The 20,543-nt window shown below is 33.0% G+C and overlaps 1 protein-coding gene across 1 annotated transcript in view; it reads left to right on the forward strand.

The window, feature by feature from the left end:
- Glipr1l1 (GLIPR1 like 1) overlaps window positions 1–18,743 on the forward strand; it is a 42,584-nt gene extending 23,841 nt beyond the window's left edge. The window contains 4 exon segments of the mRNA XM_074084880.1: window positions 2,099–2,341; window positions 6,350–6,450; window positions 13,266–13,354; window positions 18,649–18,743. Of these exon segments, the coding sequence (XP_073940981.1) occupies window positions 2,099–2,341; window positions 6,350–6,450; window positions 13,266–13,354; window positions 18,649–18,743 (528 nt within the window).
- Window positions 18,744–20,543: the final 1,800 nt, after the last annotated feature.

Below are 20,543 nucleotides of genomic sequence, written 5' to 3' on the forward strand. Positions count from 1 at the left end.
GATTGAAACTTGACTAATCCAAAAATAAACACATAATGAATCAAACATTGTTAGAGACTACGTGAAGCAAACCCAGGGAAGCACTTCATTTTCAAAAGACAAAGATGGACAAATGGGATTACATCAAGTGAAAAAGCTTTTGCACAGCAAAGGAAGAAATCAACCAAATGAAGAGACAACTTACAGAACTATTCATCTGACAGAAGGCCAGTATTCACAACATATAAGAAACACAAAAAAAAAAACTAAAAAAATAAGGAATTCAACTAAAAATAGCTAAATGATCTAAACAGATGGTTCTCTAAAGAAGAAATTCCAATAGGCAACAAATTGCTCATGATCATTAACCATCAGAGAACTGGAGATCAAAACCTCAATGAAGGTGATTCACGCCTGTAATCCTAGCTACTTAGGAGGCTGAAATTGGGAAGATGGTTCTAGGCCAGCCCAGGCAAGAAAATTTATGAGATCTCGCTCAACGAAAAAAAGGTGAGCATGGTGGCTTGTGCCTGTCATCCCAGATACAGCACAAAGCTTAAAATACAAGGATTGTTGTCCAGGCTGCTTGGCCAAGAGAAAGACTCTAAAATAACTTAAGCAAAAAGGATTGGAGGCATGGCTCAAGCAACAGAACTCCTGCCTGCCTCGCACGAAACCCTGAGCTCAAACCCCAATACCTAAAAAACTACACTGAGATACCATCTCATTCAGATTAGAATGTCTGTTATATACATACGTACACACAGATAGTAATCCTAGCTACTCAGGAGGCTGAGATCAGGAGGATAGCGATTTGAAGCAGCATGGGCAAATAGTTCTCAAAAAAAAAAAAAATCCATCACACACGAAAAAGGGCTGGTGGAGTGGCCCAAGGTGGAGGCCCTGAGTTCAAACCCCAGTACTGCAAAACAAAAGAAAAAAGAATGAAATCCTGTCATGTTCTGCAAAATGGTTGGAGCTGAATGACATACGCCAGATACAGAAAGACAAGTACCTCATATTCTCTATCATCTGTAGAAGATAAGTTTTTAAAAGTTGGCATGACAGTAGAATACCCATTACTAGAAATTAAGAAGCTGGGGGTGTGAAGATGGTAGAAAAAGGAAGGTTGGATTTTACCTATGTCTGCATGTATGGAAATATCACAGTGAGCCAAATTAACATAAACAACTACTATGTGTTAATAAAATTAAGCAAATAAATAAAGCAAAATAGAAGCTTGGAAGAGTAGGAAGAAATATAAAGCATTACTAACTATAGGACAGGGCCATAAGCAGTATGGCAGGTGCTATGGAAGCTTGGCTTAGTAACTGGATCACTACACTCTCCCTTGGCTCTCATGTTCATCTGGTCTCACTTTCTTCCCCTTCCAGAGTAAACTGCATGATCCAACATTGCCATTGTTTTTTGGGTTTTTTTCCCCTTTGGCCTATCATCAAATCTTCTCTGAGAAACTCAAAACCAAGGGTTGTAGAGAAATAATGGTAGCCAGAAAAGGAAGGGTCTATATCTGAGCAGAAAATAACTAGTAAAAATGGAAGAATCTTTATATGTGCAAGGAAGGAAACCCCATTGACATGCACAATTAATATGTGTTAAAAAGAATAGCCAATGAGTATTTATCCTTTACTATGTAATTCTGCATGACTTTCTGAATTTCTATCCTTTGAAATATGGCTTGTTTCAAGGGCTAGAGGTTTGGCTCGAGTGGTAGAGTGTCCGCCTCGCGTATTTGAGGCCCTGAGTTCAAACCCCAGGACCACACAAAAAAAAAAAAAAAAAGACAGAAAGAAAGGAAAGAGAAAGAGAGGAAGGCAGGGAGAGAGGAATGGGAGGGAGAGAGGAACAAGAGGGAGGAAGGAAGAAAGGAAGAGTAATGAAATTACAAAAAAAGAACTGCCATAGAATTGAATATTAAGTACTTTTGAAGCAGTGCTAAAAAGAAATGACTAACTGACCAATGTAGCAAGGACCAAAAAAAAGTATTATTTTTATTAAGTTATAAATGTAAACTAAATGTAACTGATTGTAATAATTAGAATAATTTTTAATGTAAATAACTATGCACATCTCAATTTGAGTTATTTTTATTTTTCAGAGTTGGGATGAAGGTTTAGCGAAGGTAGCTCAAGCATGGGCAAACTTGTGCAAATTTGAACATAACCCTTGTGGAAAACCACATGAATGCTATGATGGTTTTGAATATGTTGGAGAAAATATATGGTTAGGTGGGTTTAAAGGATTCACACCAAAATCTGCTATTGATGCTTGGTACAATGAAAGTGCGTATTATGAATTTGATAGTCTATCATGTTCTCAAGTTTGTGGCCGTTATACACAGGTAAATATTTTGGTTTACTGGTTACTTTTCATGTATGTACATTTCAATTGCAGGACAAAATTTTTAACATTTTCTTTTGGGTTCCTGGAAAACTCATCTCTATTTGGGAGATATCTTTGTTGGGTAGAAAATTTTATATAGTGAGTTTCTTTTATCTGACCTTTAAAAATCATTTTCTCTGTGTGTATAAATATGGGCACACATGCACTTTTTTTTTTTTTTTTTTTTGCCATCCTGGGTTTTGAACTCAGGCCTTCTCACTTGCTAGGAAGGTGCTGTACTATTTGAGACACACCCGGGTACTTCTTTGCTTTTTGTTACTTTTTGGATAGTCTCCTGTTTTTGTTTCTATTTAAATCTGGGGCCAGCCATAGACTGCAAGCCATGATCCTTCAGATCTCTGTCTCTGAAGTAGATGGGATTACAGGCATGAGCCACCACTTTGAACCCTGAACTTAAAAAATCTTTCTTCACCATCATTTTACTTGCATTGCTTCCAACAAAAAGAAATCTACTGAAATGCTCTTACTTATTCCTCTGTATATAAAAGTGTCTTTTTTCCCTCTGACTGCTTTAAAAATATTTTCCTTCACCATAGGTCTTCATCAACTTGATGCTGTTTGTGCTGCAGTTCATTAAGCTTCTTGGAGGTCTAAGTCTAGAGTAAACCAAATTTGGAAAAATATTGACTATTATCTCTTAAAATATTTCTCTGTCTCCTCTCTTTCCAGTGCTCCCATGTAGAAAACCATCTGAAGATATCTCACAGTTATTTGAGATTTTTGTCACTTTTTTCATGAATTTTTTTCTCTGTAATTAATCTCAGCTACCATTTTTGCTGTCTTTAAATTTGCTAATTTTTTCTTCTATGAACTTCATTTAGTTTATTTTCAATCTTAGACACAAAAATTTGCACTTGAGAGTTTAGTTGTTTTTCTTATATCTTTAATAAATATATGTATATTTCACATATCATCTACCTTTTTAAGCATATAGGATAAAGTTATAATAATTATTTTAATGTTTTTCCCTGATAGTTGTAGTATATGCTTTAACTCAGTGTTAGTTTCAATGGATTGATTTTTGTCTTCATTCTGAATCACATTTGTCTGTTTCTTGCCATGTTGTGCAGGTGTTATGATATTCCCAACATGGTAATTCTTACCTTGTTGGATATTGGGTTTATTGTATATCTACAAATATTATTGAGGTATCTTCTAGAATATAATTAAGTTACTAAATATGCTTTTATTTGAGCCTTTTGGATCCTGCTTTTAAAATATGTTAAGTGGAATGAAATCAGGGTTTAGTCTAAGGCTAGTTATATTCTGAATACTCTTCCCAATGACCTAAGAATTATGAAGTCTTCTAGAGTGGATATTAAGGACAGATCCTGCTACTGGCCTTGCAAAAGCCTGTGCTATTGTCTCCTCTAGTTCTTACTGGTGATTCCTTCCCATGCCTAGTGTACGTCCTTCATATGCACATTCTGCTCATTATTGTGCTGCCAATCAGTACGGTGTGCCACTGTACAATCCTCACCTCTCCAGGACTATTCCTTTTAAACCACTGCCTCCTTGGTCTCCCTAGACTTTCAGCTCAGACCTTTTCAACTATGTGAGTCCTTCAAACTTTTCCTGGTTATCCCCTCCCTGAGCCATGAACCAGAAACTCTCAAGGCAATAAGTTGAAGCGATTCTATAGCTCACATCTTTGCCCCAAAATTCTCTAGGCATTAATCATTTTGCCTAGTGTTCAGTACCTTGAAAACTGTTATTTCTTCTCATTTTCCCAATTATTTTGGTGGTGTCAGGTAGTAATCTAAATTTGTCCCTGTTACTCCTTTTTAATGAGAAGTAGATATCACTTTTTAGTCAACCTTTCATCCTAGATATAGTACTGAGCTCCTAAGAAGGCTTGTTTATACAATAGAAAGAGTTAACATTCTTCTCCAAACTTACTCATCTGCATAAGTTTAATTAGTACCTAGTGTCTTAAAGCAAGTCATCTTTATCAGAGATTCAGTAAAGAAAGAAATGTGCAGATTCTATGTTTTCCTTCCATTTACTCCATGTTCAGTGTCTCCAGCACATCAGACCAGATGTACTGGTCTGGTTAAAAGTATGGTTTGGCTACTGCTAGGAAAATCAAGGAATGGAATCAAATGTCAGGTGTCCTGATATTTGACATACTCTGGGTGTGTCTGGGACATAGGAAATAAAATGGAACCCCGTTGTAGCCTAATGCCTAAAGCCTAAAGCCCAGGGCCTCGCTATCCCCCAGTCAGTGTCCAACGTTCTAAGCCACTGACTTTTTGAGGGGCTCTTTATTGCACAGCAATATCACAGCAAAAAAGAATGCATTATCCTGATGTATGAGCCACAGCCCTTGTTTATCCTTTGTCTTGTGTTTTAAAGAAAAAGGAACAGGATTCCAGCTATCCTTTCTCCCTTACCACTGCTACAACACTAATTATGCAAATTACTCTTCATTGACTAATTTGCCCATAATCTTTGGTAATTACAAATAGGTGCATTCTTCTTAATTCCATAACTATCTTTTGATTATTGTTCTAAATAAAATGAAGTTTAAGATGTTTTGCATTTGCCAGTCATTGACATTCATAATGAAGTTACATCGATGTTCATATCAATGTTATTTCTAGCCCACTTCATGAAAGCAGTACATTTTAAAGCCTACACACAATCAATAGTAACATATTAAGCAAACAGAATTTTGTGATGTCATCAGTCATTCATGCAGAAAAATTTTAAACAATCTATGGAAAATATGCACACTTGCTTTTGCTATAGTTTATTAAATTGTATAGCATCCAAGAAGAGAAGGATCTTTTAATTATGTAGCTTCACTTTATTTTTTTTAAATGAGAAAGTATATCAGAATTGATCTGTCACCCCAAGATGTACACATGGTCAAAAACAAAACAGCTCTCAATCCTCACATCACTGTGCTTTTTATTCCACTGTGCTGTCTCTAAGACAGCCAAAGAACTATTAAAATGTCTTGGGCAAAATTATGACTTCTGCTATACCACAGCTATGAAAAAGTGACTGATACAACAATTTAGACATAGTTTACTATATTTTGTAAGTGGAATCATTCAATAAATGAAGTCTGAAACTTTGTCAAAATTTTTCCTTAGATTTGTTTTCCAAGTGGAGTAAATCAAATATTCCCCTCTTTTTTATTCAAACAGTAGAAAAAATTCTGTTCTTACATTGTTTCTATGTAATGATCTTCACTACTTTTATCTCTCTCCCATGGCTAGTTTTCCATAAAAGTCTTCTTCCTTTTTGAATACATTTGCTATTTCTTGCAACTAGATAACAATAAAGATTCACTGCCCTTAAGCAAACATTATTAAATAAACTTAATATACTTAACACATACCTATATCTTGAAGTAACTTGACAAAAGTAAGAATATATTTAAAACTGTAGGGCTAGAGGTATGTCTCAAGAGGTAGGCGCCTGCTTTGGAAGTACAAAGCCCTGAGTTCAAACTCCAGTCCCACCAAAAAAATAATTTAATAAAATAAAAAATAAATGAATAAATAAATAAAAGTATAAATTTAGAAGTGCAATAGTAAATTTAATAGATTTTTTTGGAATAACAAGAATGAATCATTGTTTTCATTTATAGTCTGTTATATTATGTGTAATGTGGATATAGAGAGAATTAAAATGTTTCCTAAATTATCTAGAAGAAATCATGAGTTTAGCTAAATGTTAAATTATTATTTAGGCTATAGTATTATATTCTTCTTTGATTTATGAGAATTATCTGTGAGGGAAAAACTAGGTAGGTAGTCCTCATGAGAGCATCCTTAACAAAATAATAATTTGAAGTGTTACCTATTAGAAAACAAACAATTAACAAATGTTTATGTATATTTTATAGCATGTTAAAAATTATTTCTGTTCTAATAATACATTGTCTGCATAAGATTGCTTTCAGTATGTTCCTTTATAATTCCTTTCCATATAGGTTGTTTGGGCCACTTCACATAAAGTTGGTTGTGCAATTTCTATTTGCCCTAACCTTGGGGGAACTTCATCTGCACTATTTATATGTAACTATGGACCTGCGTAAGTCATTTAGCTATTAAAAATCTTTTAAGTTGAAATAAATGTTAACAAGTGTACAAGAGGGTGAAGATAGAAAGTGGTGATAGACTACTGTGTTGTGTGAAGAACTGTACCTTTCATGAACTCTTTAAACTTGAAGGTAAAAATCATGGGAATTGTTTCTTAAGGTTAAAAAAAGTAGTAATAGATTACAAATTATCACAGCAGTGTCTAAGTACTGGGACACAAAAAGGTTGGCTAATGGTTTTCAACTTTAATATTAATTTAAGTGAAATTGGAAAATGATGATAAAAGCATGCATTTCAGAACAACATAATTTTAAATGCTCTGTAGATAATTACATAGTTAAAGGAAAATATAGCAAACATAGTAGGGAACTTCAAAAATGAAATTCTAGAATTCTAATCCAAATGGATCTAAGAAATATTAAAACCGTTAAAAAAATGATTTGTCAATAAAAAATTTAAAATAAAATGTATAAAAGATGAAACACAAAAATAAATATATAGATTTGTCCATAAAGGTAAAATATGCCAAAAATACTATGGAAAGATAGAAATGTGTGAATCTTTTTCAGTATTTTCTTCTACTGCTTCCCACTTAGAAATAGAAGCAAAATCAACAAACATATTGCTTTGGACTGGCAGAATAGCTTAAGTAGTAGAGCTCCTGCATTGCAAGCCTGAGGCCCTCAGTTCAAACTCCAGTATCAACAAAAACAAACACATTGCCTTAAAGCTTGGAGTAGAATATAATTTTCATAGATAGCAAGGAAATTGTAGAACTGCTAGCATTTATTTATTACCACATTTTCTTTGAAGGAGACTAGCTGCTGAATTTGAAAGGAAAATAGAAACAATGGATTATTGTTCAAGATTTGATTATTGAAAAGCAGTAGGGCACAACATTATTTTGACACATCAATTATTTTGGATCCAAATTATACATATATACATAACATTTCTTATGAGTCATGTGGAAACCAAGTAACAGGGAATAATGTACTCTACCACTGAAACAACCAAAAAAGAAAAAAACAGATAAAACACAGGAAGCAACAATTTTTAAGACACTGCTCATCATTAAACAGAGGATTGGTACATGGACAGGGTACTCAGAGGTTGTTAATCTCCTTGAGCTGAAGAAGAGGAGCTGAGAGTGCAGGGAAAACCAGTACATCCCGAGCTCATGGAAAAAGAGAACTAAACACTGAAAACACCCTGGAGATGGCAAGGGATGTTCCCTGAACACTCAGCATATGAGGATTTGCACATAGATTGGAAGAAATTATCTGAGGCTAAAGTAAGAACCATGAGAAATAATTAGAGGAAGTAGTTCTTGGCATTCATTCAGGGAGCAAAACAAGACAACTCCAAATTCCCCTCACAATTCATAAAGCAAAACCTGAATCAATTAGAATGCTCCCAAATAAGCTAACTGCATCACATAACTCTCTAAACAAGAGTGAATACAGAATTTTTTAACCTGTTGAAATCACCATAAGAAGGGGACTAAGGTAGAAAGAAGAAAAATAGAGGAGATGAACCAATTGGGGTTATAATACATATATACATGGAAATGTCACAAGGAAACTCCCTGTGTAACTATTTCATATAAACAAAAATGTTATTTCATTTTTCTTTTACAAAATCACAGAACAGGAAGATGCAACAGGTCCTGTCTGTTGAGGGAGTTGGTAACAATTGGAAAGGGAAGGATATACAGAAAGAGTGTAAAAGGGTGAACATAGTGCAAATACTGTGTACACATGTATGTAAATGGAAAATGATACCTGTTGAAACTACTCCAGGAATGGGGGGAGGGAGGATAAAGGAGAATGATGGTGGGGGGTGGAATTCAACTATGATGTATTTGAGATATTACAAGAACTTTTGTAAATGCCAAAATGTACCCCCACCCAGCACACAGCATAACAAAAAAGAAAAGGGGCTTAGGGATTTATAGAAATACATGCTGTCCCACACCTAACACTTAACAATGTCTGGCACCTAATTAAATATCACCAAGCATGCAAAGAAACAAGAAAACAAGATGTATAATAAGGGCGATAATTCATCAGTTGAAACAGATGTTAGAATTAGCAGAGACAACATTAGATAGTAATTATAACTGTATTCCATGTTTTCAAAAGTTAAGCAGAGATATGGAAAATAGAAAGCTGCAATGTCTGGGTTGAAAAAAAACAAGTTAATGGGAGAATAGATATTCCAGAACAGATCAATGAATTCAAAGGCATACCAATAGAAATGATCCCAAATGGAGTTCACAGTGGGAAAAGAATCCAAAAAGGATGAAAAGAGCATTGGTTATCTGAAAGACAGCTTTAGTGATGATTGGTTTCCTAAAAAAGAGATGGGAGACAGAAAAATATTTGAAGAAATATGGGCCAAAACTTGCCAAGCTTAATGAAAGTTATAAACTCACAAATCCAAGAAGCTTATCAAACCCCAGTTATAAAGAATGTAAAGAATAATAGACAAGGCACCTTGTAATCAAAACTTTCAAAATCAGTAATAAAGAGAAATTCTAAAAGCATCAAGATAAGATATTCTGCATAGAGAAACAAAAATAAGATTGACACCAGATATTTCATTGGAAACAATGCAAGAGAGAAGGCAAAAATGTCTTTAAATATGGAAAGAAAAATATCTGTCTGCTAAGAATTATCTTTCAAATCTCTTTTAAAAATAAAGTGAAAATATCTTTCAAAAATATAGGTGAAATAAAGATATTTACAGACCTCTGGAAATGGTAACTAACTGAGTAATTATACACAATACATTTATTAATGTTGCTGTTCTTTAATTCTCCTTAAGATAATTTTTAATCAAAAGATTATAACAATGTATTGTGAGAATTACAAATAAAAGAAACTAAAATTTGCAATAACTATAGCATAAAGACCACAGGGGAGAAATAGAAGTATATTATCCTAAGGTTTTTCTACTCCATGAAAAATGTGATAGCTTAACTTCACTATGATAAGTAAAAGATTCATACTACAAACTCTAACATGACTATTAAAATTTAAAAGAGTGATGGCAAATAAATTTACAAAGTAGAGAAAATGATTTTAAAAGATATCTGATTAATCCAAAGAAATGCAAAGAAAAAAGAAAGGGGGGACAAAGAAGAGATGAGATCAACAAAATAAATAAAAAGTCAATAGCCTCGAATTAAACTGTATCTGTAATCATCTCAAACATAAATGTTGTAAATGCCCCAACTGAAAGGCAGAGACTGCATGACTGGATGAGAAGTTGAAAACCAGCTTTATGCTACCTAAAAAAACATACCTTAGAAAGACAAATGTAGATAATTAAAAGAATGACCAAGCTTTAACATGCACACACGAGTCAAAAGAAAGCTATAGAGTTGATACTGCTACCAGCCTATGTAAATATTGGAGCAGAGAATATTACCAGAGGTGAAGGTCATTTCAAAATTATAATGAGCTTAATTAATCAACAGGTCATAAGAATTTTAAATGTTTATGCACCCTAAAAGCAGAAGTTATAATCACGTGAAGCAAAACTCAATAGACAAATCCACAATTATCATCAGAGATTTCAACACCTCTACCTGGTAATAAAAAGTACAAATAGAATCTGTGGAGTCACAGATTTGAACACAATCAACCAACTTGACCTGACTGACATTGGTTGACTACACCACCCATCAATAGCAGAATACATATTCATTCCAAATGAATGTGGCACATTTACCATGGTAGATCATATCCTGGGTCATAAAACAAGTTTTAATAAATTTAAACAGGTTAAGTTCATACAAAGTACATTGCCTGACCACACTGGAATTGAATTACAAATAAATAATAGAATGGCTCTTGACATTTTCAATATTTAAATATTAACACACTTACAATTTGTCTCAATCATGGATAAGAGAAAAAATAAAGAGGGAAAATTCAGTATTTTGAACTGAATGAAAATGAAAACAGAACGGGAAGCTGTTGTAGCAGTAGAAGGGTAATTAAGGCACTGAGCACCCACAATGTATATGGAGAATGTTTTCATATCAGTTACCTGATCTTCCAGCTAAGAAACTAGGAAAAACTCACCAAATTAAACCAAAGTAATCAGATTAATTAAAATATAAAAATAATCATGTATAAATGAAATAATTGAATAAAAACAAAAAATAATTGAAAAAAATCAATAAAACCTAAAGCTGGCTGTTTAATAAAGTTGACAATTCTCAAAACACACTGATTAGGAAGAAAAAGATAAAAGTCAACAGTATTAGGTTAGATGACAGCCTGACATATTTTACAGATATCAAAATGAAAATATTAATCACATTTATGCCAATAAAATTTACAATTTGTATAAAATGGAAAAACTCCTTGAAAGACACAAATTACACAGAACAAAAAAATGGAGAAAATTACAGAGCAAAATCCCTCAAACATATATAAAAATTCTAAATAATATTTAACAATTTAACCCAATAATATATTTAAAACATAATAAACCTTGTCGAAATGGGGTTTATTGCAGGAATATAGGGCTGTTTCAACATTCTAAAATCAATGCATGTAATTTGCCATATTAATCAACCTGAAAGTAAGGATCTTATGACCATTTCAATAGATTGAGAGAAAAACAAAACACATTCTTGATAAAAGCTCTCAGAAAACTAAAAATAGAAGGAAATACCTTAAACCTAATAAAAAGCACCTATGGAAACCTTATATGGTTCACATAATTATTAGCAAAAATCTCTTTTCTATAAAGTACCAAATAGTGACTATGGTAAACTTTGCCTGCCACATACAGTGTCTCATTATTAACCTTTATTTTTATGTTTCAATAACACTTAAAATATAAAAATAATCCCTAGCTTATAAGCAGCATAAGAACAGGCCATATTTGACCTTCAGACCATAATTTGCTGTTTATTTATAGATCTATAGACAATTCAGTAGAATCTACCAAAACTCTTCAGGAAGTACATGTTCAGGATAGAACATCAATGTACAAAAGTAAATTTTGTGTCCATAAAATAACAATGAATGATCAGAAATTGAGTTAAAATAATAATACCACTTATAAAAGGATCAGGAATGATCAATTATATGATATATATGGCAGAATAAGAAAAAAGACCTATACACTAAAACTAACAACATTCATGGAAGAAATTAACAAAGACACAAATAATTAGAGATATATAGGTTGTTCTTTAATTAGGATACTCAGTATTATAGAGATGGCATTTTCATGGAATCGAACTATGGATTTCAGTAGAATTTCATAAAACTCTCAGCAGGCTTCTATTGTAGAAATTAGCAAGCTGGTCAGAAAATTCTTTGGAAATACAGAGGACTTTGAGTAACCAACTTAAAAAAGAACAGATTTGGAGAGCTAGTACTATTGCTTTCAAAAATTATTAGAATTTTAGAATGATCACAAACATTGAGGTATTGGCCTAAAGTTAGACAAGGAGATCACTGGAATAGACTACAGGATCCAGAAAATAAGCTAAGACATGATTAATCACTTATGTTCAACTGATTTCTCACAAGGTCACAAAGGCAACGCAGTTGAACAAACAGATTTTTCAACAAATTATGCTGAAAGCTATCTACATGAGAAAAAGAAGTAACTTGGATCTATACAACATACACAAATCAATTCAAAATTGATCACAGACCCAAATGTAAACTCTAAAGCTAGAAAACATTTAGAAAGAAACATAAACAGAAATCTTTGTGATCTTTAGATAACCAAAGGTTTTTTAATTACCACACCTAAACCATGATTCATAAAACAACAAATTGATGATTTGTACATCATCAAAATTTAAAATCACTTGCTATTCAGAGACACTATTAAAAGAATGAAAGGACAAGCAGCAGACTGAAAGAAAGTTTGCAAAACATTTCCCAAACACAGAATTTGTACTGTGAATATAGAAACAACTCTCATAGCTCAGTATTAAGAAACTTACAACTTGAGTTTGAAAAAATGAGCAGAAGATTTGCAAGGATGATATGCAAGTGGGAAATCAGTCCCTGAAAAACTACTCAGCATTTTTAGCATTAGGCAAAAGCAATCAAAACCACAGTGGATACCACTGCATGACTGTTAGGATACCTAGAGACTGGCCATTTCAAGCACTGAGGAGGACTTGAATGGTCTAGAATCCTCATACACAATTCCAAAACACGGACAACCTAAGTGTCTAACAGTTGAATGGATAAATGGATTAGGTGGTACATTCTTTAATGGAATACTACTTTGTGTTACCATATTTTCTTTGTGTACGCTACGTAAGTAATACTTCTTAAATCTTCCACATACACAGCGATAAACAAAACAGAGATCTGTTGAAATGCATTGGTTTTCATTGTTGAAAAGCAGGAATAATAGCTGTCAAATCTTCTTGATACATTATTGATAAAGAAATAGATAAGATGATTATGGTATTATACTTTTAAAGTAAGCCATAAAACATGTTTTCACTTGCAATTTAAATTTTACTTCTTCCATTTACAAAAGAAGATATGTTCCCAGTGTCTATGACAAAAACTTTGTGTCTACTCCATGGGGTTCAAATCTAATTTGTGTTCTGTATGTTTGGTAGTATCTTATAAACAAAAGTTTTAGTAGTTTCTTTTTACAAAAAACATTAGCTTTTTGTTAGGACAACAGTTGCTGCTATTAGTTCCTTTTCAATATTCATGACTTAGTTGAGTTGGCAAAATACCTTGCATAAATACACATACAAAATTACAGCCATTTGGCTAACAAGTGTTCTCTTTTCCACAGAGGAAATTTTGCAAATAAGTCCCCTTACACAAAAGGAGCATCCTGCTCTCTGTGTCCAAGAGAAGATAAATGAGTAAAGAAGCTCTGCAGTAAGCTGATAATAATAATATTCTATTTAGGCAGTAACGTTTCCATAAATTCATTACATTTTAAAATATGACCCCCTTCAGTTTCTAACTTATGAATAAGATTTGATTACTTCTATGTAATGTAAACCATTTGTCATAAATTATCATATCTGTTGTAAATCATCATGTTTAAATTCAGATAATCTTTTCCTTCTTCACTGAGTATTTTTTCTCTCAAGCTACAAGACAGAAAGAAATAATACACAACTGTAACCTAGTTTCCTGCTGCCCTCAAAATAGCTATGGGCTGAAATGTTTATTGCTTCCATTTACCTCCTTTTATTAGTTATTATTAGAATAGTGACTCACTCAAAAATAAACACTAATCAATGTCCAAATTAATTGTGATTTAAAGCTAGCATATCTCTCTTCCAGCATCAAACTTTTTGGCTTTCAAAACAAATATTCTTTTTAAGAATAAGTGTATAAATTCTTGGTGGAAGAAGATACATGTACATGTGCATCTGTGAGTGTTGGTATTAGTAATATGCTTGTGTTTGTTTCTTGGTGTGCCAGTGTCTAAACCACTTTCATTTCTTAACTAAGCTAGTGTAGTCTCTCACTTCCTTTTTTACTCCAAACCATTTTATACAATGAAAGTCAGATCAGATCATTCCTTTTCTTACAATGAAAGAAAAATTTCATTCCGTATTATGTGACCATCAAGTCCAACCCTATCTAGTTCAAGCCTCCTCTCTCCTACCATATTCTTTGGTATTCTCTCTTTGAAACAAACACTAGCTCCATTATCACCATCCTCAAATATTCCAACTTCTTTCTAAAAATTCCAACATCCAGATATCTGTAGGTCTGTTTCCAGTTTCAGAGTCGTTTTGTTCTGTTTCCTCTTGGTGTTAGTATATGGTCTCTTTCTTGATGTGAGGTAAATTGTCTTTAAAGATGATCATCAGCAATTCCTCACATCCAGAAATGGAGACTCGTTTTCTTTCCCTTGAAAGAAAACTGGCTATAGTATAAGTTCTCAGCCTATCCTGGAAGATGGCTTTGATTTGTCCTCATTGTCAGTTTATGGAAGTATTCATATTTCCTAATTTTGCTAACAATTTTTAACTTGAATGAATGTTTAATTTTTACAGTTTTTGCATCTCTTAAAATGATCCTAATTTTTTTCCTTTAACATCTTAATGTTGGAAGCTATGTTATAGGATTTCTAATGCAACATGACCACACTGCAAATTTTCAAAAAGTTTTGGATGTTTTAGTGGCCCAATAATCTGACATTAAACCATTCTTTCTTTCCTTTTATAAATCTAATTTGGTCATAAGGTTTCCTTTATAGATTACTAGATTCTTGTAAGCATTTTATTTACAATTTTTACATTTAATTTAGAATTATAGTTGACCTATAATTTTCCTTCTTGCTTTGTTCTTATAATTTTTTTGGTACTAGGATTTGAACTCAGGGCCTCACACTTGCTAGGCAGGCGCTCTACCGCTTGAGCCATTCTGCCAGCCCCTCCTTACATGATTTTTTTACTTTAAGGTTGTAGTAGCTGAAAAATAAACTGAAAGCTGGGAATGTTGCTTCTTTCATTATTTTCATTACAGTTGTATAAGATTCTGATTATTTGATCTTTAATATTTGGGAGGCATATGCTATTCTGGGGTCTGTGCTAAGTATGTGTAAATTCTAATTATTAATTTAACATTTTGTTTGTAAATGGTTTTTATTCACATATATTAATTGTACAAAACAATGGCTTTGTAACATTTTCATACATATATATAATGTATTTTGATCATACTTCACTGACTCTTTCAGCCAATTTCAAAGTCAAGAATTTGAGAAGTCAGTATTTATATACTAAAACATGAAATGCATATGTGCAAATATATTAATATATACGTTTAACCACACTGCTCTTAATCAACACGAGCTTTTGTAATTATTAGAATATAAAATAATTTTAGATTTAATACGACAGTTGATTAGCTCTATTGACATTAAATGAATACAACTATTTAGAAGTTTCCATGCTAAATTCTACTTTTTTATTAGCATGCAGTAATTATTCAGGGAGTATACACTGTGATATTTATGTATGTGCATACAATATATCTTAATCAGATTCACCCACCCCCAGTCATTCTCCCTCATCCTCCCCTCTTCTTAGAACAATTTCAACAGGTTTCATTGTTCCATTTTCATATACATAAATACAAAATACATCCAGTATAGTCACCCTCCTTCACTCTTTCCTTATGGCCTCCCCCCTCCCACTGATACACACCCCCCAAAAGGACCTGTATTATCTTACTTTTTTTTTAAAGTGTATATTGATAGTCCAAGGGGGGTTAGCCTTGGTATTTCAGACATGTATACATCGTGCATTAATCAGATTAACCTCTGCCCATTACTTACTCTTTCTCTAGTGCCCTGCTCCCCTATTATTCAATAGCTTACAGTGCATAATGTAATATTACCTTTATATGTAGATGGAATGTTTGGATATATTTGTCTCTCTAACATGTCTTTCTCTCACCTGTCTCCCATAGTCTCCTCAGACAGACCCACTAATACAATGTTGTTCTTTCTCTCTTTTTTTCTCTTTCTCTCTCTCTCTCATGAATATATATATATTCATATATACATACATTTTTCTTACAGGTCTAGCTTCCACATATGAGGGAAACCATGCAAGCTTTTACCTTTTGAGTCTGGCTTACTTGATGTTCTCCAGTTCCATCTACTTACCTGCAAACAACATAATTTCATTCTTCTTTATGGCTGAATAACACTCCATTGTGTACATATATCACATTTACTTAATCCATTCATCAATTGTGGGGCATCTGGATTGTTTCCAAAGCTTGGCTATTGTAATAGTGCGGCAATGAACATGAGTATGCAGGTGGCTCATCCCTGGAGCACACTCCTTCAGGTATATGCCCAGGAGTGGTATTGTTGCATTGTATGGTAGCTCTATTTTTAGTTTTCTGAGGAAACTCCACACTGATTTCCACAGGAGGTGTACTACTTTACATTTCCAGCAACAGTGTATAAGTGTTCCTTTTCCCTGCATCCCCCCAGCATTTGTTGTTGTTTGTTTTCTTGATGACAGTCATTCCAAGTGATGTCAGGTGAAATCTCAATGTTGTTTCAACTTGTATTTCCTTTATGGTCAGGGATGTTGAGCATTTCTTCATATATTTATTGGCTACTTGTACTTCTTTTGAGAACTGTCTGTTCCATTCATCTGCCCATTTGTTCAGTGGGTTGTTGATTCTTTGCAGGGTTAGTTTTTTCTTTTTTAGCTCCTTGCATATTCTGGTTATTAATCCCTTTTCTCAGATGTATAACTGGCAAAGATTTTCTCCCATTCGGGGGGCTGTCTCTTCAGTCTGGTGACTGTTTCCTTTGCTGTGCAGAAGCTTTTTAGGTTGATGTAGTCCCATTTATTAATCCTTTCTCTTAATTGGTGAGCTATTGGAGCCCCATTCATAAAGTTATTACCTATGCCACTGTGGTCCAGTGTAGTCCCTATTTTTTTCCTGGAATAATTTCACCATTTCAGATCTTACATTAAGAACTTTGAAATGTTAAATTGTTCTACTACAAGGTGAGAGACTGTAATCTAGCTCAAATCTTCTACAGCTGGATATCTAATTTTCCGAGCACCATTTGTTGAAGAGGCTATCTTGTCTCCAATACATATTTTGGATTTCTTTGTGAAAAATCGATTGGCTGTACATATGTGGTTTTGCATCAGGGTCTTCTATTCTATTCCATTGGCCTTCATGTCTAGTCTGTTTTTGTGCCACACCATGCTGTTGTTATTGCTATGGCTCCATAGTATAGTTTGAAGTCAGATATTATGATGCCTCCAGCATTGCTCTTTTGGCTCAGAATTGCTTTGGCTATTCGAGGTCTTTCCTGCTTCCATATGAATGTTAGAATTGTCTTTCTGTCTTGGTTGAAGAATGTCATTGGGGTTTTGATAGGGATTGTAGTGAACAAATAGATTACTTTTTGGTAATACAGATATTTTCATAATGTTGATTCTGCTGATCCATGAGTATGGGATATCCTTTCATCTTCTGATTTCTTCATTGATTTCTTTCTTTAGTGATTTATAATTTTCATTGTATAGGTCTTTCACTTCTGTTAAATTTATTCCTAAGTAATTTAATATTTTTGAAGCTATTGTGAATGGTATTATTTTCCTGATTTCTTTCTTGGACTATTCATTGTTTGTTTATAGAAATGCTACTGATTTTTGATTATTGATTTTGTATCCTGCTACTTTACTGAATATGTTTATGAGATCTAAGTGTTTTGGGTAGAGTTTTCAGGGTCTTTTAGGCATATGATCATATTATCTGCAAACAGGGACAATTTGACTTCCTCCTCCCTATTTGAATTCTTTTTATGATTTAATTTCTTTGATGATTATGTGATAGTCAAGTTTGGGAAAAACAGTAATTTCTCATATTTTTATTTCTGCTATATACATAGTTACATTCTATCTAAGTCCTATGATTTGGTTTATGCACTTTCTCTTTTTTGGTGAATCTTTATTACTTTCAGTCTTTATTAAAAAATTACTTTTAGTTTGTTTGATTTCTTTTTTTGAGAGACAAGGGGTATGATGTAATGTTCACATATACAGCACTTAGCATTAGATGGCTTAACTCAGGACGTGATTAAGGGAATATGATAAATCATAGAAAGTGATGTAAGCCCAAAACAAAGTAAGTTATCAAAAAATTGACTGTTATTATAATGAAGTCTCTGATTATTTTTCTACCATTTGATTCAGTTTATTTTTTTCACAGCAATAGTGATCACTTTTATTCATTTTATTTATCTATTTTACTTTAAAATCCATGATAGATTTTACTTCCTTTACTGTCTTAGAATGAAAAGTATTTTTTTTCCCTGATTACCATTCTGCCCAAAGCATAAAATCATGCTCAATACATAGTTGAAAATGAATGAAAACATAAAAATGAATTTTTAAAAAGCAAATGACTGAATTCTTAATAAACACAGGATCCTATAAAAACTCTAAACTGAGTTTTTTGTGTTTCAACATGAGACAATGTAGAAATATTTGTTCACAAAGACACTGTTGGTACAGAGTATCATAAAGGTTTTTAAGTACTATAGAGTTTTGAAAGAAAGTTTTCGTTTTCTTAAGCTAAAAGGCTAAAGTGATTTTTTTATTATCTTATTTTAAAGCCAGAAAAACAAGTGGATACTTTTTCATTTTATGTATTTTTTTCTGTTTTAGGAACTCAACCAATTATTATACCTAACAGTACGTATCAAAAGATTTCAGTGTTGATTCAATTGTTTCTTCGCCTTGAAATTATATTGAGCCTTTAATGATTGTGTCTTATTGACAGAATATCCAAGTGAAGCAACAAAGGGGACAGCACCTCAGTGGATAGCATGCAATCTACTCAGCCTGGGTCTTGTTCTTCTGAAAAGATTTTAATTGCCATGTGCATACACAAGAAATTCTGAAGTACTACATTAAATGAACAGCTGATGGATGATGATAACTCATGATCAATTTAATTCCCTGTTAAATTGTCTATACTTTTGTCTGGAATCTAAATCTAATGTTTATTTTTTAATTCAAAAGATATATTGTAGAATGGAAAATGGAAAGATATAGAATAAAGCCAAAATTTTTTTTTAATTACAAGTATTTATATATCTGAAGAGTCCCGTTCTCTAATATCCTAATGGGAATGGACAATCATTTAAGTGACAGTTACTTTAAGGAACTCCGAATATTTCAGATGTGTTACACAGTGTCTTTCCATGCCAGTAGTTAGCTTTAAAAAAACTGTCCCAGGTGGAAATTTGGATCACTATGACCCATTGGGTTACTGGTCTTGCCAAAAAAAGAATTCAAGGGTGGACATCTAAATAAGTTTCACACAGTGAGGTTTATTAAAAGCGAAAGTGAAAGCACACTTTCAGAGGAAATGAAGGGTGGTCAGCTAAACCAAGCAGCTCAGTGCCCCAAACTCTCAGGTCTTAGGCATTTTTATAAGCTGTAAGAGATTAGATATGTTACATTTTTATTTCTAATTGTGGAGATATCTAAAAAATGCGAAGGGTTTGGCTGCCTTACAAGGTCCATTTGGACCAAGATAGTGACTTGTAAAGCAGTGTGTACATCAAACCACTACTTTAATTACATGATAATGAAGTCTCTACCTATTCAGGCTTTCAACAGAAATGGAACAAAAAGCCATAGGGTAGGGACTCACAGAACTAACAGAGAGACAGCTGTGTCTCTGGAGTATTAAACCAGGATGGGGATAGAACTTAGGACTACAATGGGGCAAGAAAGCTTTTGACCACTTCTTATGGGTGGATACAGCTGGGCCCAACCCTATATCCTTGCCTAAGACTTTCTCAATACCAAAAACACTATTCAGAAACACAGTGTTTGAGGAAAGTCTCAGATAGCATGTAATATTATATGTTATGAACATAATCAATGGGTGGGGAATGAGTGAGTAGATGGAATTATCATTTAGTAAATGAGATAAATGAATAGATTATACTCAAAAAGAAAAACAAACTAAATTTTTAAGATTTGAAAAGTAAACATATATTATGAAAATTGAAATTTTGCCTATTTAGGTGATATTATTTTAAAATGTACCCTGTATAAATAACAAAATGCAAATAGTACACCTTTTTAAAGCTATAAAAATTACCTATAGTATAAGTAACAATATCTCTACAAACCAAAGAATTACTAAATTCTGGAATTTCTTTTTTCTGAAGGCAAAAAAAAAAAAACATTATTCAATGAATTGAGATTCTAAAGTCAAAAAAGGCAAATTTGCTGACTCTTGTGGGCTAATTATTTTCTTAACAAAGGCAACCACCAGCTTCTTCCACCAATTATATATATTTAAAACCATTTTAAATACATTTTTAACAGGACTGAGAATTTTTTGTATATATTGCCAAATATCTGTGAATTTCTACCTAGTTAGGAGATTGATGTTATTTTTAAAAGACAGTCAAGTGGTTTATTGTTTCAAATCTGCTTATATTAGTCAGTGTTCTCTAGAAAAACACATAAATAGGAAAGAGAGAACTGAGGGGTTTCCCAAGACATGAGAAAACACACTAAGTTTTTCTCTAACAAATCAG

This window comes from Castor canadensis, chromosome 8 (genome assembly GCF_047511655.1).
Source record: "Castor canadensis chromosome 8, mCasCan1.hap1v2, whole genome shotgun sequence".
Lineage (NCBI taxonomy): Eukaryota > Metazoa > Chordata > Mammalia > Rodentia > Castoridae > Castor > Castor canadensis.